Genomic DNA, 20,532 nt, shown 5'->3' with positions numbered 1-20,532 from the left:
CCCACCGTGTCAAATACACTGGAGAGGGTCCTGCAGGGGCAGACACTAAGAGCAGCACTGCATTGTACAGAGAGTGCGGGGTCACTGTTCTCTGTCACAGAGTATCTGGTGTGTGTGTGTGTGTGTGTGTGTGTGTGTGTGGGGTGCAAAAAATCTGGGCACCCCTGGTTTAAATGTCTGTTTCAATGAATCTGCATTTGATGGAAAGCAAACCCGAACTCAACATTTTTGCACACTATTTTGTGTGCATGAGTGTGTGCACGCACACACCCATGTTATCGTACATATACACACACACACACACACACACACATTCAAGCACATGCATGCATGCACACACACTCAAGCACATACACACACACACACTCAAGCACATGCATGCATGTATGCATGCACAGACACTCAAGCGCATGCATGCACACACACACACACACACTCAAGCACATGCATGCATGCACACACACTCAAGCACATACACACACACACACTCAAGCACATGCATGCATGTATGCATACACACACACACACACACACACACACACACACACACACTCAGCGCTGTGATTGACTGCTCCACCTGCCTCCCCTCTCTCAGACGGCAGGATTTGGCCGTTTCAACACCGTCTTGCCCATGCATTACTCACCTAAGTTGACTTTGCTAACCCCCAGTCTATTTCAGCAGAACAACAACACGGCCACACCCATCCCCGCATACCAGTTTCTAAATCACTGAGTGTGTGTGTGTGTGTGTGTGTGTCTGCGTGCGTGTGTGTGTGTCTGCGTGCGTGTGTGTGTGTCCGCGTGCGTGTGCTTGTGTATGTGTGAGAACATAACCCCCAGTTTATTCACCTGTTTTTCATTTCTGCTGGGCAAACTCACTCCTTTACATTTTCGCTTTTTTCTTTTCTTGTGTTCTTCTTACTGACCCACTCTATCTGGCATTAATATATACATTTTGCGCTGTATTCGTTCATATACATACACCTAAGTATTCTCAGGGGCTCAGGTTGAACTGGATGGTGCTAGCGATTGCTAACACAATTCTACCTGCTATCTGCTGCCAGTGCCCTTAGGAAGTTACACTGGAAGTGCCTGGTCTGTGTGTCCTTAGTGAATCTGATTCAGCCTGTTACTCAGATCTCTCTCTCTCTCTCTCTCTCTCTCTCTCACTCTCTTGCTCACTCACTCACTGGCTCTCTTTCTCTCTTACTCACTCTTGCTCACTCACTCACTCACTGGCTCTCTTTCTCTCTCTCTCTCTCACTCTCTTGCTCACTCACTCACTGGCTCTCTTTCTCTCTTACTCACTCTTGCTCACTCACTCACTCACTGGCTCTCTTTCTCTCTCTCACTCTCTTGCTCACTCACTCACTGGCTCTCTTTCTCTTTCTCTGTCACTCACTCTCTTGCTTGCTCTCTCTTTCTCTCTCTCTCTCACTCTCTTGCTCACTCACTCACTGGCTCTCTTTCTCTCTCTCACTCTCTTGCTCACTCACTCACTGGCTCTCTTTCTCTTTCTCTGTCACTCACTCTCTTGCTTGCTCTCTCTCTCTCTCTCTCTCTCTCTCTCTCTCTCTCTCTCTCTCTCTCTCTTCCCCTCACTCTGCCACCAATCTCAAGTTACTTTGCATGAGCTTTAAAAAGAAAAGGAGAAAGCAGGGGGGGTGGGGGTAGTGGGGGGCAGGGTTGGGGGTGGTCGTCATGGATTCCTCACCATAGCAACCGGCAAACGTTTACAAAGCATTGAGGAATTTCCTCATATCAGCTGGATTACTGAGCCTCAGGAGAGCGGGGCTGGAGCTGCGCTGGAACCACCAGCACCAGAGCGCTCTGCTTTCACCGGGAAGAGAGGAGCCATTTCCTTCTCTCTCTCTCTCTCTCTCTGTCTTACTCTCTTACTCTCACTTTCTCCCTTACTCTCAATTTCTCCCTATCTCTCTCCCACACTTTTTCTTTCTCTCTTTTTTCCACTCTGTTTTCTCTCTCCTCTCACTGTCACGCTCTCCCTCTTTCTCTCCGTCTCTCTTGTTTCTTTGCTTTTCATTCTCGCTTTCAAATTTAAATTTAAATTCAAATGGCATTATTGGCATTAACGGAAATCACAACCATTGTTGCCGAAGCGCATTCAATATTATACACAATAAACAACGTACAACATACTTTTTCTCTCCGTCTCCCTTCCTGTCTCCCTCTCTCCGTATTGCTTTTTGTCTGCGTCTCTCCCCCCCCCCTCTCTCTCTCTCCCCCTCCATCTGCCTCTCCTCCCTCGTTCCTCTCCTCCTCCGCGGTCTCTCCGAGAGTCGTTAGCGCTCGGCGGCGCGCTAGGCTCCAGGTCTCCGGGCTGATCTCTGCGTCGCTCTCTCCTGCCGGGGCTTGTCCGTCCGCCTCCTCAGTGGCTCGTACCTGAACGCAGAACATCCGGTTCCACCAATCACGGCCCCCCGCGGGGAGAGCCGATCTCCTGGAGGACCGCGGGCGAACGCCGGCTCGATTAGGCCTCGGTCACACGCTGTTTAGGGGTTTCTGCTACCTCCTCTTTCTCCCCGGGACGCGTGACTTCGTCCTTTGGGTCGGGGAGAGGGGTTCCTGTCCCGTGTGACACAGAGGTGCGGGTCGTGGGTGGCAGTGTGTCAGGCTGATTGGGGATCTGGGCTTGTTGCCAGTTTGATTCGGTTGGGGCATTGCCATGGCACCCGTGAACAGAGGTGTGTCAATGGCCCATATTTTACACCTTTCCAGTGTTTTATTTTAGATTCTTATAGCCATAAGATGATGTTTATGTGGTTTTAACTACCAAAAGCCATCTCTATCCAGTTTTACATATTCCATTCTCCAGCACCTCTCAGGAGTTTTACCAAAAACAGGCTGTTTTAGTGACTGTGTCATTAATATCACCGCTGTCCTGATTGGCTGGCTAGTTCTGCAACAAACTGAACGCTGTTTGTGCCGAGCTCTCGGATTTGTTCAGCTACAAGGTGGGCCCTGCTGAAGGCGGACATATGCAAATGAGCATATAGTTTTGATGTCATAAAGTTACGGAAGTCCAAACAGCTGGTTTAAGTGTAGTTTCTTAATCTGGGTTTGTGTGTTATTTGAGGACTGTGCGTTTTGATACTTTCACAGCGTTATTATAGCACCTACAATAAAAATAGAATCCACATGGCAAAGGTAATATATTTTTGCACATTGTGGCACCCTTAACCTGTACTGACACAGTGAAGATCCAGCAGGGTAAATGTACTGTGTGTGAGGTGTAAGCTGGGTAGTTTCTCTGGATAAGAGTCTGTGCTCAGTGGTTAAGTGTGGGGTGTTGAGGGGTGAATCCTGCCTGTGGTCCGAGCCTCACCTCCTCCTCTCCTCCTCTCCTCTCCTCCTCTCTCAGACTCCAGCATGCAGAGCTCAGAGGGAGGCTCAGACTCCACGGCCAGTGTGGCGCTGCGTACGGCCTCCTCCGCCCAGGCCCCCGTGGTGCAGCCTGTCCCAGCGTCCCAGCAGGTATCAGCTCCCCAACACCCCAATACCCCAACACCCCACTGCCCCCACCACCCTATACCCAACACCCCACTGCCCCCACCACCCTATACCCAATACCCCAACACCCCACTGCCCCCACCACCCTATACCCAACACCCCACTGCCCCCACCACCCTATACCCAATACCCCAACACCCCACTGCCCCCACCACCCTATACCCAACACCCCAATACCCCAACACCCTATACCCAACACCCCAGTACCACACACCCTATACCCCAACACCCCAATACCCCAACACCCTAACACTCCTCCGCCCAGGCCCCTGTGGTGCAGCCTGTTCCGGCGTATGAGCTCCCTAATACCACACACCCTATACACACTACACCCCACCGCCCCACACCCTATACCCAACACCCTATACACACTACACCCCACCGCCCCACACCCTATACCCAACACCCTATACACACTACACCCCACCGCCCCACACCCTATACCCAACACCCTATACACACTACACCCCACCGCCCCACACCCTATACCCAACACCCTATACACACTACACCCCACCGCCCCGCACCCTATACCCAACACCTTATACACACTACACCCCACCGCCCCACACCCTATACCCAACTCCCTATACACACTGCACCCCACCGCCCCACACCCTATACCCAACACCCTATACACACTACACCCCACCGCCCCACACCCTATTCCCAACACCCTATACACACTACACCCCACCGCCCCACACCCTATACCCAACACCTTATACACACTACACCCCACCGCCCCACACCCTATACCCAACACCCGACACCTTCCACTCCACACCCCAATACCCCATGCCCTCTGCTCCCCACCCCCCTGCCCACCACCCCATACTTACTTTTCCGTAAAGCTCTTCAGTCTGCAATCCTGTGCTGCATAAACAGTTATCTTTATTATTAAATATTTAACACTTAACACTTATTCTCCACAAACGGAGAGTACGAAAATAGAAATACTACATGGCCGTTTTTATTCGCCCGTCACCACGAGCGCGATAAAAGCGGAACTATAAAGCGGGAAATAAACCGCAAAACGAAAGGCCGCCTCCTTTTGTGCCGCTCATTGTAAAAAGTGTCGTTAAAAATCAAGAGCGGGCGGGCTGAGACAAAAGCCGCCGCAGACACGACGTGTTAAATAAAAAAAAAACGGAGCCGCTTTCGCGGTCACGTGACTCAGCCGAGGCATTGGAACTGAAGCGCATTGTGTGAGTGAGAAAGCAATCTGTTTACTCCCGTTCGGCCCCGCGTTTCTTTACCCCCGCCCGCGAACAATGCGCTGTGCGAGACTCGATCCCGAACGGACTCAAAGCCGCCGCTCGGCTGAAAGGGAAGTCGATAAATGTAATTACCCGCCACTTTTTACACACCGGAATGGGGGGGCTTTTGAAACGGAGACCTCCGTCAGGTAGCACATAAGCACATAGCACGTTAGCACGTTGACCCCCCCCCCCCCCGTCTGTCCTGTGGGTCTGTCAGTAACGGTTGACTCGATTGTTGTAGAGCCGGTTTTGGAGTTTCGTTGCGGAGGAAGAGGTGTCTTTGCGGGCGATCGCGAACGGATGAGGAGCTTTGACGAAACGTAATCAGGTGTTTGCGTTAAAGGCCCAGGGGCTTTTGCGTTTTGGAGCTTTCGATTTGTGTTCCATGCTAATTCAAGTAAAGAAAATTTCATTTGGTCACTGTATGCAGATTTTAGAGTCAAACTGCTATTTTTCTGAGCTGTTTGTAGAACAATTTCCCAGGTGATGATGTTTTTACATAATTATCGGCTCTCCGTTGTTAGCACGGAGAGCTGACCATTGGGCTCTGGGACGCTCTGGGGGCAGGGGTAGGGACTTCAGGTACTATTGGGGTGTTGGGTATAGGGTGGTGGGGGTGCTGTGGGCGTTTTAGACGCTAAACCCAGGAGGGTCTTCAGTAGCGCGTTCGCCCCGCCGGCCCGGTCTGAGGAAGGCCAGAGCGGCCGGGCGATGACATCAGCGGTGCGTTCTCCGCGAGGCGGTGGCGGGCGCTGTTTGTTTTCTAAAGCGGATGTCCATTAGCGCTCGCTCGCTCGTGGAGGAAAACGGGGAGTAATTGCGTGTGCTGTAACCGCCGGAGGAAACATCCGCCGGGCGAACAGACGTGTGTCGAGTTGCCGGGGCGGTGGGGAGCGCATTCCTTCCGGCACGTTCTGAGTGAGAGAAGACGTGTCACGAGGACCTGGAATATCCCACTTTTCATTTTAATATAAACAGGCTTCTTATAAAACGAGCTACAGAATGAAAGTGTGTGTGTGTGTGTGCATGTGCACTTTATTTTACGTCACTCTGGATAAGAGCGACTGCTGAATGACTATAATGTACTGTAGTGTGCGTGCCTGTGGGGTGTGTGTGCGTGTATATGCCTACAGGTGTGAGTGAGTGAGTGAGTGAGTGAGTGAGTGAGTGAGTGAGTGAGTGAGTGAGTGAGTGAGTGAGTGAGTGAGTGAGTGAGTGAGTGAGTGAGTGAGTGAGTGAGTGAGTGAGTGAGTGAGTGAGTGAGTGAGTGAGTGAGTGAGTGAAGTATCAGCCTGTAACAGCCTCTCCTCTCTCCTCAGCGGGTGCTGGTGCAGGCTACAAGCTCTGGCCAGAAGGGGGCGCCAGGCCAGCAGCTCTCCAGGGTGCAGCAGGTCCCCCAGCAGGTACAACCCCCACCCCCTCAGTAACAGCACTTCCCCCAGAGGAGAGGGTCTGAACCAGGCCTCACCTTCAGGACTGCATCTAAAGCACACACACTACAGTCTCACACACACACACACACACTACAGCCTGTCTCATACACACACACACACACTACAGCCTGTCTCATACACACACACACACACACACACACACTACAGTCTCATACACACACACACACACACACACTCACAGCACGTGTCTTTCTGCAGTGCCCTTAGGCGTTTCAGTGGAAGTGCCTGTTCTCTGTGTGCTTCCTTCTGTTACTGACATCCTTGGAGAGGGGCTTCTCCCTCCTCTTTCTCTCTCACTCACTTTCTCTGTATCTCTCTCTCTCCCTCTATCTCTCACTTTCTCTCTTTCCCCCACTGTCTACCTCTATCTCTCTCTTTCCCCCCTGTATCTGTCTATCTCTATCTCTCACTTTCTCTCTTTTTCTCTGTGTCTGTCTCTACCTCTATCTCTATCACTCCGTTTTTCAAGGCCAGACTTGATACGGTGCGAGATGCTATGTAGCTTTTGGGCGAACTAAGCAGTAGGTACACTTCAGTGGTGGGAAAAGGCTGGGCTGTTCTCATCATTATGTTATGTTATATCATTTTTTCTCTGCCTCTCTCTCACACACACACACACACACACACACACACACACACACGCACAAAAGCAGAATAACGAGAATAAAACCGTGTTTGTGTAGGACTGCGCGTTTGTTGTACGTACGTGGACGTGCATCCCTGCTGTGTACACAGAGGAAGTGAGAGCGAGATGGGTACAGTAGAGCTGCATGCTGGGATACTTTGTACCCAGTGCCACCTACTGACTGTAATGCACCAGGCACGGCCACTGATGTGCAATTGCCCGATTGGTTGAAAACTCCATTTGATCTGTGTCAGCCTATCTCATGTACCGAACAGGCATGGAAGGGCTCACACAGGAAGCTAATTGTGAACATGCACTGAGATCTGATCTTTGCTTTTAGAGAGAGTGCATTTCCTGTAACTCCCGTTTCTGTGTGTAATTAACCTCTTTTGGTGGGTTCAAAGCAGTGTTGACCTTCAGGTCTGGCCGTCTGGTTGGGTTCGGTTCTGTTAAGATATGTGTCAGTTCTCCTTTTGGGGACTCATCAAGCCCTGTTACTGTTCTGCTTGGGTCTCATCCGACCCCTACAAGCCAAATCATTGCTTTTTAAATATTATTTCTACTCCCGCTGTCTACCATCTTTGCTTCTACTCTCTATCTACTATCTTTTTTCTACTCTCTATCTACTATCTTCTACTTTGTACTATCTTTGCTGCTACTCTCTACAATCTTTGTGTCTACTCTTCGTCTACTAGCTTTGCTTCTACTCTTGATCCACTTTATTTACTTCTGAGTAACCTCATAGGGTGGTTCTCCCAACTGTTATTCCTGCTTTTTCCTGATTGGTCAGACCTCCAGACCCTGACTATTTCTGGGTATATTAGTGTTTGGCTTGAGCGCTGAACATTCTGTCTCCGACCAGTTTCCGACGAGTGATGTATGCGCGTGTGATTGGTCCAAGTCCTCTGCCTCTTACCAGACATATATAGTCTGAAAATGAGCATCTCCCTGTGAAAGAAGAGAAAAGAGTCCTCACCTATCTTGTTCTGACTGTGTGTGTAAATTAATATCCATAGGAGGAGTGTCAGTGGCACGCTTGCTTGAACTGGTTTTGTTGTTGTCATGGTGACATGGCGGCGCAGGCATTGATGCGGGTCTGTCTCTCCAGGTCCAGCAGGTCCAGCACGTGTACCCGTCCCAGGTCCAGTACGTGGAGGGAGGGGAGGTTGTGTACACCAACGGAACCATGTAAGAACCCCCACCACCATCCGGTGTGTGTGTGTGTGTGTGTGTGTCTCAACCAATGACCTCTCACAGGAAGTCGCAGGGGGAAGCAGATTGATGTTGCGGACCTCTGAGGTGTTTTGCAGTAAGGGGACACTGCAGCTTGCACACTACAAAACACCCCCTTCAGTTCAAAACCCACCCACCCAGCAGACACATGGGTGGGGTGCCTCTATACTTCCAAAGCATGGGCCATTTTGTGTACCGATGTGTCCGTATAGCGGTTTGTATAGTCGTGTCTTGTACTGGTGTTTTGTAGAGAGCCTACGGGCTGCATTACATTACATTACAGGCATTAGGCAGACACTCGAATGCAGAGTGACGTACAATAAAGTTCATAACCATGACCGGGGACGAGATGGATAGACCCAGATAGACTGCAGAGAGACCGTTCTCAAGTAATGACCTGCTACAGGAAGTCGCAGGGGGAAGCAGTTTGATGTTGCGCACGATCCCAGTGTCTGCGTTGCTCTGCTATGTCAGAGGGGTTTCAGAGTGAAGGAACATAAATGGTGCTGAGCTATCCCATGGTGCACCAGAAACATAAACATAGAGGAACATGGTGCACCAGATTGTTCATGTTTCTGCTGCACCATGGGATAGCGCAGCACCATTTCACATGGGGCTCATTCCAATTAATTATTTTCTCCTCTTTTTTTTCTGTTTCTTGCCCCTAGCTCCACCCATTGGGAGAGGTTAGGAAAATATGAAATAAAAACAATCAAAGACAGGAAAATGGAGAAAACGTGAATTAGGCGAAGGGAATCTCCTTCAAATGTCAGTTCGAAGCCATGTCAGTTACAGACGTAGCATATGCTTGGTAGATGGGGAGAGGTGGACCCACAGGTCGATCATTTATACGTCACGCTTTAGGGAAAAATAGTTCCCCAAAGAATGCGCTCAAATTTCCACACAAGAAAGGAAAGAAGGAACCTAGAACCTAGGATCCTAGAAGGAACATTTAACGGGTTAGAAAGTCCTTAAAGATGGCGGGCCGCGATCGATCGGTCTGGAACAATTCAAAGATAAGAGCGATTGGAATTAGCTCTTAGATTCCTTCAGACTTTCTTAAAACGTGTCTCTCTTATTTACTTAAATAAGTTATTTCCCGTCACAGCACAAAGGTGGCGTTTCTCTCTGTGGATAAAACGGACGTGAGTAAATAAGGGAATAAAACGTTAAACGGCCCCGACAGACCGCTGTCCTCCTGTCACAATAGCTTGGGCCCCGACGCGTCCCGACCGTTTCCGTAGCCTTTTCAGCGGCGCGGCGCTAATTAGGCCCTAATTTAAAAGTTAATTAAACAGATCTGCGCGAGGTTAGAGGGGGATAATGGACCTGAAGCCGGCCGCGTCGGGCTAATTAGCGGAGCGCTCATTGGCCGCCGCTCGTCTCAGGTCTCAAAATGGCCGCCGTGGCGTATCTCCACGCGGACGCAATGCGGCGCTCCCCAGGGCGAGGGTGGAGAAATGTCAGGCCTGTGTGTAGAGAAGCGCACTCCATTAGCGCTGCTTAGCAGGAGATGGGCCTCGGAGGCAGAGGAGCAGGGCCTGATTCCGTTTTCCTTACGGTTTCGCTGTTTTACAGAAGGAGCTCAGAGTCGCACGCTGAAAGGCCAGTCAAACGGATGAAATTGAAAGATGGCGTGGACGATTATGCTGTCCTTGCTGTCACCAGCGCAAAACGTGGCAATAAACAGAAAAAATGTCATTGCTTAATGAAAAAAATAACAATGAACGTAATGCGTTCCTGTGTCAAATTCTGATGGTGTCTGGTCACGGTCTCTAAAGAATACAGTGTGTGGGAAAAAACACAGCTGCCATATTGAAACTCCATAAATGAAGGACTCGTTCCTAAATTCTCTTCAAAGTCTCAAAGCCCTCAAGCTTAGGAGCGTTTCAGAGATCCGAACGATTGCATCGGTTGGGTTAGCGAGCGCAGACGCACGTGTGAGAGAGAGATTGCATGAAGAAGTGACCGCAAAGAACGAGTGAGCAAGACGAACGAGTGACATTGAAATTCCTAAATTCTGTTACTAGGGCCTTTTCACAAAGTTGTCAAAGTTGGGAGCATTTCTGACTTCCGAATGAATGCATCTGTCCTTCCGAGTTTCCAAAGAGAAGGTGCATGAACGAGTGAGGGAGATGAACGAGTGAGAGAGATGAACGTGTCAGAGAGATGAACGAGTGAGGGAGATGAACGAGTGACGGAGATGAACGAGTGAGAGAGATGAACGAGTGAGGGAGATGAACGAGTGACGGAGATGAACGAGTGACGGAGATGAACGAGTGACGGAGATGAACGAGTGAGAGATGGAGTGAGAGAGATGAACGAGTGGCGGAGATGAACGAGTGAGGGAGATGAACGAGTGGCGGAGATGAACGAGTGAGGGAGATGAACGAGTGGCGGAGATGAACGAGTGACCCTCCCTCCCTCCCCCTCGCCAGCCGGACGGCCTACTCCTACAACCCGGAGGCGCAGCTGTACGGGCAGAGCAGCGGGGGGGCGTACTTCGACTCTCAGGCGGGGGGCCCCCAGGTCACCACGGTGGTGTCGTCGGCCGGCGCCGTGCCCCCCCACGGCATGGTGGGCGTGGCCATGGACGTGGGCGGCAGCCAGATCATCTCCAGCGGGGGGGCCTACCTCATCCACGGGGGGGGCATGGACGCCAACCGCCACCTGGGCCCGCACTCCGCCCGCTCCTCCTCGGCAATGGTACGACCCGTTACGGCTCACAGCGCACACAGGCGGACCGGTCCTTTATTGCCACAGAAGGGAACTGGCTTTGTTTTTTTGGAGAAGTGTAGCAAGGTGGTTGTCTATAAACACAAACTGCAGCATCTGTGTACACACTTCTGAATGTGGTGAGAAATGCAACGGCGTTGGCCGAGGTCAGAGACGCAGCCTCAGGTCATGCCTTTTAACCCTCTTCCTGGAGGTCCATCCTGTAGGCTTTCATTTCAAACTTAATTTGACACACCTGACTCTACTGATTAGCACCTCAACAAGATATCTAGCTAGGTATGCTTTGTTGGGGTTGGAGTGAAAACCTACAGGGCAGATCTCCAGGAACAGGGTTGGTTACCACCGCTGTTAATTAACTGAACATTCTAATGCTGATGTAACAATCACTACTGAAAGTTCTAGAACACTGACTTAGAATTTTGAAAAACATTCCAGAACACCCACTCTTGTGTGTAGAACAGCACTCAAGGACCCCTCAGTCAGACTTATTTTCAGAAGTCATCTTCTCGCATTAACGCTGCTTCTGCTCAGTGTCAAATCCATTTGGGCCTCCTCTGGGCAGTGAGAGGCACTTTGTATGTTTAGGGTTTTTGGGTTCCGTCTGACCAGGCTATGTAGATTTACATATACATTTTAAAATAAAAAAATTAATTCAGGTATAATATTTTACAGGACTATGGGATTAGGTATGTCCCTTATGGGGACAAAGATATTTGCCAAAAATCTTCTCAGAAGATTCATCATTGCCAGTTAACAATGATGTCTTTTACCAGAAGTCCTGACTTGACACTTAAGTGTATTGACACTTCAATGAGTTCAAAAGGACAGCGTTAAGTATAAAAGGCCTGTGCTCAGTCTTTGGGCCCCAGGATTAGGGAGTTGTGCCGAGCTACAGAGGAGGCTCATGGGATATGTGCTGGTGCCACTGATCTGTCTGCTGCTTGTGTACGCATAGCCCAGCTGCTCTCTCACACACACACACACACACACACACACACACACACACACACACATCCGTTTGGTGGCCTCGATGAACGCCCCCTATGGGCAGCAAGGGGGACCAGGGTGCTGCCACAGGGTGAGGATGAGGATGAGGAAGAGGGGCGTAGGTACAGGAACAGGAGGGCGTAGTTACGGGAGCAGGAGGGTGCAGTTACAGGAGCAGGAGGGTGTAGGTACAGGAACAGGAGGGTGTAGGTACAGGAACAGGAGGGCGTAGGTACAGGAACAGGAGGGCGTAGGTACGGGAACAGGCGGGCGTAGTTACGGGAACAGGAGGGCGTAGGTACAGGAACAGGAGGGCGTAGGTACGGGAACAGGCGGGCGTAGTTACGGGAACAGGAGGGCATAGGTACAGGAAGAGGAGGGTGTAGGTACAGGAACAGGAGGGCGTAGCTACAGGAACAGGAGAGCGTAGGTACAGGAACAGGAAGGTGATGAAGCTGCCGTTTTAATCCTTTTCCTCAGGCAGTAGAGACAGAGGCCAGACCTCAGGGCCTTATTTGGCCCGCAGCTTCAAACCCCTCCTGGGATGAACATAAGTTTCCAAACAGAGCGATCCTTTACGGCAGGGATACTCAATCTTACCCAGAAAGGGCTAGAGTCGATGCAGGCTTTTGTTCCAACCAAGCAGCAACACACCTGATTCTACAAATCAACCATTACAGTCGTTTATACGGACCTCGACTGGTATGTGTGTAACTGCTTGGTTGGGACAAAATCCACCCACACCTCCCTTTCTGGGTGAGATTTCCACAGGACGATCGAGGACAGCTGTGGCGTACATGAGGATTGGGTGGAAATTGGTTTAGTGTTTGTTAGAGTGTCAGCGAGCAGGGGTCCACTGAAGCTCCTTCTGCTACAGGCGAGGGAAGAGGACTATTCTTCAGTAATTAAAATATTTGGGGGGGGGTCTGGGTGAGGGGGGAATCGCAGACTCACTCCCATTGAGCTTGGCGCGCCCCCTGTTCCCGCCTGCGCTGCTCGTTCGCATATATGGGAGCGTCGGGACATGGAAGCCCTCCGCTTAACCCTGACAGCCCGCTCATTTGCATGCTTTTTATTGGCCGGCGACAAATCCGGCCGCAACACTGACCGTGTGACGGAAATGCACAGACCCTGGCTGCAGCTAACAGTCTTCTTTCCTTTCTGTTTTGTTTCTGTACTCCCTTTCTTTCCTTCTTCTCCTCCTCTCTCTCCCTCTCTCTCTCTCTTTCTCTCTCTCTTTTATATTTTTGCATGCTGTTTTTTCTGTAGCTTGAAATGGCGATTGAAAACCTGCAAAAGTCTGAAGGGATTACCACTCACAAAAGCAGCCTGCTCAACAGCCATGTAAGTCGCCCAGGAGCTCGTTCACAGGGAGGATAAGGCCTCGCACCTGAACACTGTCGTCTTCTCTGCTGCCCAAGCACTGTAGGGTGAACCGTCAAATCACTCTTTGAGTCTGCAGGGTGAATCATCTGAGCAATCATTGAGTGTGTAGGGTGAATCATCTGAGCACTCCTTGAGCCTGTAGGGTGAATCATCAAATCACTCTTTGAGTCTGCAGGGTGAATCATCTGAGCAATCATTGAGTGTGTAGGGTGAATCATCAAATCACTCTTTGAGTCTGTACGGTGAATCATCAAATCACTCTCTGAGTCTGTACGGTGAATCATCTGAGCACTCTTTGAGCCTGTAGGGTGAATCATCAAATCACTCTTTGAGTCTGTACGGTGAATCATCAAATCACTCTCTGAGTCTGTACGGTGAATCATCTGAGCACTCTTTGAACCTGTAGGGTGAATCATCAAATCACTCTTTGAGTCTGTGCGGTGAATCATCCGAGCACTCTGAGTCTGTTGGGTGAGATGGCGCTGGCTCTTGCTCACACGTGTTGCTTGGTTTGCTGCAGACGTGGCCCGCTTGGCTTGCGCTGGCTGTCCCCCTGAATGAATCCGCATGCGTTTAACCTCATAAACTCCCCTCCCCCGCCGTAACGACACCGTAGCCCCGTCCGCTCGGCGTGGAGAGGACCGAACGGCACGCAGACCGGCTCTGTCTGCGGGGGGGGAATCAGAGGACGGCGTGGCGTTTTTACCACGTGTACACACATTCACTCCTTCATACTCACTCATTCACTCACGCTCTCTCTCTCTCCTGCGAGTCGGCACCCATACGCTTTTAAGTGCAGTCTATCGTGTTTCTGCCACACTGCTTAGGCTTTGTGTTTCGTGCATGTTTATAAGGCTTCATTGAGCCTTCGTAACACGTTTATGAGCATGTACTGTATGCTCTTATGTATGACATTCAGATGTTGCATTACATTACATTAGTGATTTGGCTCTTATCCAGAGCGACATGCAATAAATTGCTAATCAGAACCAGGGTCAAGTGCGCTGAAAACCCTCGAGGAAAGTACAGTTCCAGCAATGTGATCGCGTAGATAAAAATGTGAACCCTCGTAGATTAATAAGATAAACTCACCAAGTAGCATCTTTGAGAAGTCTTTAACGGTTTTATTTAACTGCATTCGTTTTTTGTGTATTAAAATATTATTTTATTATCAATACAGCAGTAGCACTGAGTTTTTTGTACCAGGAAGACCACAGTAGGATACAGCACATGTAAATCTTAGCCTTTATATGTGGGGTGTATTTCCAGTGCATAGCGTTTATCATCCTGTGCAGTCAATCGGTGAGATGTAATGGCACAATGGCCTTGGTGATATGCTCATAATTCATAGTATGCAAATACGTTCCCCACTGTCCGAAAAGTGGCCGTTTAATGCGAAGGCCGGTGTCATTGGGGGAGACGGCGAGGGGCTGGTGGAATCGGAGGGGTGGGGTTGGTGGGGGGGGTCTCGCTGGTGGTGAATCTCTGTGTTCTCCGTCCTTCCTGACAGCTCCGATGAGACGGGCCCGCTCCCCGACACTTAGCCTGTCAGTCACCGACAGGAGACAAATCTGTATCCCCCCCCCCCCCCCCCCCGGGGAACGCAGAGCGAGGGGGACTCATGCCCCCCCCCCTCCCCCGCGGGGGAAAATAATGACACCGTGTGTCGGAGCCCTGTCTCCGTTGCCGTGGAGCGTGCGGACGTGCTGCGATGTTTTACACCGGCGCGGTAATTGATGTAATAATGGCTAATTAGCCTATCAATCTGGGCTCCTCTCCGTTTGCGTGGTCGGAGCGGGTGGTGAACGTGTCAGGAGTCTCGGACACCCTGCCATCTTCCCCTTCTGCTGAGTAAACGCGGTGTTTATGTCAGGCCGTCAGAGCGCTGGGTCTGTGTTTTAACGTGTGTGTGTGTGTGTTTGTGTGTGTGTGAGAGTGATTGTGATTGTGTGCATCTAATTTTGTGTGTGTGTGTGTGTCTGTGTGTGTGTGTGTGTGTGCGTGAGAGGGATTGTGTTTATCTAATTTTGTGTGTGTGTGTGTGTGTGTGTGTGTGTGTTTGTGTGAGAGCTGTGATACTGTGCTGGACTATGTTGGGCTATGACCTGTGCTGTGTTTAGCTGTGACCCTGTGCTGTGTCCAGTCCGACTGTGCTCTGTGCTGTCTTTAGCTGGTCTGACTGTTGTGACCCTGCACTGTGCTGAGTTGGTCTGACTGTGTCCAGTTGGTCTGACTGTGCTGTGCTGTGTTGAGTCCTGACCCGGTGCTGAGTTACGACTCTGTGCTGTGTTCGGTCTGACTGCGCCGTGTTGAGTTGTGGCCCTGCTCCGTCCTCTCTCCAGCTGCAGTGGCTGCTGGATAACTACGAGACGGCGGACGGCGTGAGTCTCCCGCGCAGCTCCCTGTATAACCACTACCTGTGGCACTGCCAGGAGCAGAAACTGGACCCCGTCAACGCCGCCTCCTTCGGCAAGCTCATCCGCTCCGTCTTCATGGGGCTCCGCACCCGCAGGCTGGGAAACAGGTCCGATACGCCCCCCCGCTGGAGAGAGAGGGAGGGGGGGAGGGAGAGAGGGAGGGAGAGGGGAGACAGGGGGGGGAGGGGGAGGGAGAGTGGGATTGGGGGGGGAGGGGGGGAGTGGGAGTCGGGGGGCGGGAGATGGGGAGGGAGATGGAGGGAGGGAGTGGGAGGGAGATGGAGGGAAGGAGGGAGGGAGAGAGAGAGAGAGAGAGAGATGAGATGGAGAGAGAGGGCATATCTGGTGTGGACAGAGAGGCACAGAGAGAGACAGGCTAATTTACAGCACACTGAGAGAATGGAAGGTCTCATTTATACTCCACCATGTGAGGGAGAGAGAGAGCTAATTTATAACAGTGAGTGTGTGTGTGTGTGTGAGAGAGAGAGAACTAATTTATAACATACTGTGTGTGAGAGAGGGAGAGAGAGCCAATTTATAACAGTGTGTGTGTGTGTGTGTGTGTGTGTGTGAGAGAGAGAGAGGATGAAGGCGAGAGGAAGAGAGAGAGCTAATTTGTAACATAGTGTGTGAGAAAGGGGCAGAGAGAGGGGGGTGGGGTGGGGACGGGGCTAAGTTGGAGAACATTGTGTGGGCGGGGATAATTTACAGCACAAGTCTATAGTGCAGGACAAATAGGGCGTGGTCAGACGCACTATTGGTCGTTTCAGGGCAGATGGTCCAAAAGGGCTGGACTTAGTGGCTTAATTAATGAATAGGTGCATCTTGGGTGTAACATACGATAAACCAATCAGAATGTCATGTGCAGTCATGTGAGTCCAGGATGGGGCCCATTGTGTGAGGGGGCGGGGTTAGTTCAGCGTGTGCGGTGACTGTGTGAGGGGGCGGGGTTAATTCAGCGTGCGGGGGTCTTGGAGTCGCTCTGTTGACTGTAAACACACCGGAGCGTTTGGCATGCAGGAGATCTCTCAGCTGAGCACTGGCGTGTGGAGAGGATGATTACAGTGTCCTGTCTCTCTCTCTCTCTCTCTCTCTCTCTCTCCCTCTCTCCCCCTCCTCTCCCTCCTCTCTTTCTCTCCCTCTCTCTCTCACTCACTCTCACTGTTTTTATCCTCCCTCTCACCTCTCTGTCTTCAATACAAAGGAAAATGTGCTATATTCACATGAACACCGTATAGAAAGTTTTGCAAAGGTAATCGTTTCTATAAAATGTATATTGATAATAATCTCTCTCCCGCCTTTCCCTCTCCCCTGCTCCCCCTCTTCTCTCTCTCTCCCCCTGTCTCTCTCTCAGGGGGAACTCTAAGTATCATTACTACGGTATCCGTCTGAAGCCGGACTCCCCTCTGAACCGGCTGCAGGAGGACTCTCAGTACACAGCCATGAGGCAGCAGCCTGTGCACCACAAACAGAGGTACACCCCCCATCCCCTTCTCATACCCCACCATCCCCTCTCATACCCCCACCACCCTCCTCTCATACCCCACCATCTCCCTCCTCTCATACCCCACCATCTCCCTCCTCTCATACCCCACTGTCCCCCTATCATACCCCACCTCCCTCCTCTCATACCCCACCATCCCCCTCTCCTACCCCCCATCCCCCTCTCATACCCCACCATCTCCCTCCTCTCATACCCCACCATCTCCCTCTCCTACCCCCCACCATCCCCCTCTCTTACCCCACCATCTCCCTCTCCTACCCTCCACCACCCCCCTCTCTTACCCCACGTCCCCCTCTCCTACCCCCCACCGTCCCCTTCTCATACCCCACCATCCCCTCTCTTACCTCACCATCCCCTTCTCCTACCCACCCCCACTACCCCACTGTCCCCCTCTCCTCATGCTGCTCCTCCTCCCCCCCCCGTGTGCAGGTTCAAGCCCTTGCAGAAGGTGGACGCCATGGGGGACGGGCTCTCCGGGGGGTCCCAGCACTCCTCCGGCTCGTCAGAGTCTCTGGCTGCACAGAGCCAGCACCACCAGCAGTACATCGGTGAGCCCCGCCCCGCCCCGCCGGGTGTGCTGGTTTTCACTGTTACTCTGCAGTTAGGTGATCAATCAGCCCTTTAAGGTGTGAGGTCACAAATACGTGATTAGAATGTTCTTCACCGGACATTCTAATGCTGATGTCACAATCATCACTGGTGATTGAAAGCAATGGAGTTCTAGAACACTGGCTTAGGAAGGAATGTTCTAAAGAAGCCAGCTCTTCTTTAAAGCAGGGTTAAAGCAGTTGTATAAAGCTAACCGTTTGAAGAGTAGGTTTTTTGGAATACTTTTTCAACAATCTAAGCCAGTGTTCTCAACCTCCATTGCTCTCCATTGACCTCCATTCTTCAAATAAGAACTTTCTAATCGCATGTTTGTGATCTTACACCTTTAGAGTTAACTCGCATCACCTGGTTTCTTGGGTTGGAATTGGTTGTTGACATTAAGAGCCTGCAGCTCTCCAGGAAAGAAGATCACAGTGTTAGATTGTTTTGGTGGGAATAATGGTTGCTGACCCGTCTCTGATCCCTCCGGTAGATGTGTCCCATGTGCTGCCCCCGTTCCCCGCCCCAGACCTGGGCTCGTGCCCCCTCCCCGAACGCATCTCCCCCAACGACCTCAAGAAGCTGCAGAGCCTGTACCGGGACCACTGCGAGGTAGGTTGTCCGTCACCCATGTGTTGCCATGGCGACAGTCCGGGGGCGGACCTGGCTGGGTTCAGTAGACACCAAGTGTCAAGTCTTATCCAGAAAGGGCTGGTGTGGGTGCAGATTGTGTTTTATCCTAGTAGCTAAGGTGCTTGACTGGGACCTGGAAAGTTGGTGGTTCGAGCCCCAGTTTAGCCAGTAAGATCAGCGCAGCTGTTGGGGTCCTTGAATAAGGCTCTTAACCCTGCATTGCTCCAGGGGGGATTGGCCCCAGCTTAGTCTGGTGAACTGTAAGTCGCTCTGGATGAAAGCATTAGATAAAAAAACAACACATTTAGCGCTCATTATTTATGTATTTGGCAGTGGGGCTCCGATGAAGGAGGGCTCATTAAAGAGGGATAGGTATAGTATTCCTGGTCTAGGTGCAGTATTCCTGGGCTCTGTGCAGTATTCCTGGTCTAGGTGCAGTATTCCTGGTCTAGGTGCAGTATTCCTGGGCTCTGTGCAGTATTCCTGGTCTGGGTGCAGTATTCCTGGGCTCTGTGCAGTATTCCTGGTCTAGGTGCAGTATTCCTGGGCTCTGTGCAGTATTCCTGGGCTCTGTGCAGTATTCCTGGGCTCTGTGCAGTATTCCTGGGCTCTGTGCAGTATTCCTGGTCTAGGTGCAGTATTCCTGGTCTAGGTGCAGTATTCCTGGGATTGGCGCATTATCGGTCCCACTGCGGGTCCTTTTGTTCCCGCCTCCTTTCATCTCCGCGCAGCGTTCAGGATCGACCAATTAACCTTTCAGCTTTGAGCCCCGCCCCCACCGTGTCTTTGTGTGTGTGTCTGTCTGCACTCGTACAAACCCCCCGGTCTTTGTGCCTCCACCACTTCCTGTGTGTGTGTGTGTGTGTGTGTGTGTGTGTGCATGTGTCCTGTGTGTGTGTGTGTGTGCGTGTGTTTACCAGTCTGTGTTTCTATATTCAGTTCAAACTCTGAATCAAGTATCTATGATACATCGCCGATACAAAGAAAAACAAAACTAAATGGGAGATGAAGTAAAAACAAGATTGATGTTTATGCGATGGGGCAGCAGTGGTCAAATTTTCCCCCAAAAAAGTCAAAACAAACTGCAGTGTGTTGGCCATAGCTTTTCGGTAATAATGTTCAGGTTTAGTCATCTTGGCCTGGGCTGTTCTCTCCTTGCATGTCATTCTGCAGGCTTCATATTCACCTATATGAATACTGCAGCATGTTGTAGCCTAGTGGCTCAGGTACGTGACTGGGGCCCAGAAGGTGGGTGGTTCAATCCCCGGTGTAGCCATGATAAGATCCGCACAGCTGCTGAGCAAGACCCTTAACCCCGCATTGCTCCAGGGGGGATTGTCCCCTGCTTAGTCTAATCAACTGTAAGTCTCTTTGGATAAAAGTGTCAGCTAAATAACAAATTATTATTATTATTATTATTAGGAGCCAATAACACACCTTGTGGAACTGCAGTTAACAGTGGCTGCTTGTTTAAATATCTTGGCTGTGCAAAGCAACATCTTTATCCCGTTTTAATAAGTAACCTGTGTGCCTGAGGGCTGACTAAGCCTGTTTTTATTGGGTTGCCAGGTCTGGCGGCTGGTCTTGGAGATGCGCTGAGCTCACAGTGGAGTAAGGTTGACTTTAAATGTATTTTATTTTGAGGAGTCAGGGTGACCGGCTGGTTTATCAGAGTGGGGGTTACTTCCTTCCTGGCCGGGGGGTTCTGGGTCTCGGGTTCGACAGGCTTGTTCTGGGTCTCGGGTTCGACAGACTGGTTCTGGGTCTGGAGTTTGACAGGCTGGTTCTGGGTCTGGAGTTTGACAGGCTGGTTCTGGGTCTGGAGTTTGACAGGCTGGTTCTGGGTCTGGGGTTTGACAGGCTGGTTCTGGGTCTGGAGTTTGACAGGCTGGTTCTGGGTCTGGAGTTTGACAGGCTGGTTCTGGGTCTGGAGTTTGACAGGCTGGTTCTGGGTCTCGGGTTCGACAGGCTGGTTCTGGGTCTCAGGTTCTACAGGCTTGTTCTGTGCGGTCGTATTAAAGAGGGGAGCCTGGGGGTCAGGGTCCCGTGGTGGTCAGGTTCAGCTCCCTGAATCTGGGAGCCTACAGGCGGTAAAACTGAGGGTCACAGGGGATGGGGAATGACCCCAAAACTAGCCAGATCTGCGTTACTGTTACCTAGGTCTTGAGATTTCCTC

General features: G+C 51.1%; 1 protein-coding gene across 3 annotated transcripts in view; it reads left to right on the top strand.

Moving 5' to 3' along the window:
- Nucleotides 1–20,532, top strand: part of rfx2 (regulatory factor X, 2 (influences HLA class II expression)) — a 48,784-nt gene that overhangs the window by 19,186 nt on the left and 9,066 nt on the right. For 2 of the 3 annotated variants that reach the window (XM_061237942.1, XM_061237943.1), the window contains exons 2-10: nucleotides 3,383–3,495; nucleotides 6,113–6,196; nucleotides 7,981–8,060; nucleotides 10,544–10,811; nucleotides 13,098–13,172; nucleotides 15,557–15,738; nucleotides 16,986–17,105; nucleotides 17,565–17,683; nucleotides 18,217–18,335. In XM_061237942.1, the coding sequence (XP_061093926.1) occupies nucleotides 3,391–3,495; nucleotides 6,113–6,196; nucleotides 7,981–8,060; nucleotides 10,544–10,811; nucleotides 13,098–13,172; nucleotides 15,557–15,738; nucleotides 16,986–17,105; nucleotides 17,565–17,683; nucleotides 18,217–18,335 (1,152 nt within the window). In that variant the 5' untranslated portion in view covers nucleotides 3,383–3,390. The remainder of the gene's footprint in view (nucleotides 1–3,382; nucleotides 3,496–6,112; nucleotides 6,197–7,980; nucleotides 8,061–10,543; nucleotides 10,812–13,097; nucleotides 13,173–15,556; nucleotides 15,739–16,985; nucleotides 17,106–17,564; nucleotides 17,684–18,216; nucleotides 18,336–20,532) is intronic. The other variant, XM_061237944.1, reaches the window with a different exon arrangement.

Source organism: Conger conger, chromosome 4 (genome assembly GCF_963514075.1).
Source record: "Conger conger chromosome 4, fConCon1.1, whole genome shotgun sequence".
Classification (NCBI taxonomy): domain Eukaryota; kingdom Metazoa; phylum Chordata; class Actinopteri; order Anguilliformes; family Congridae; genus Conger; species Conger conger.
Note: the sequence above shows the minus strand (reverse complement) of the source record. Positions and strands in the feature narration are given on the sequence as shown.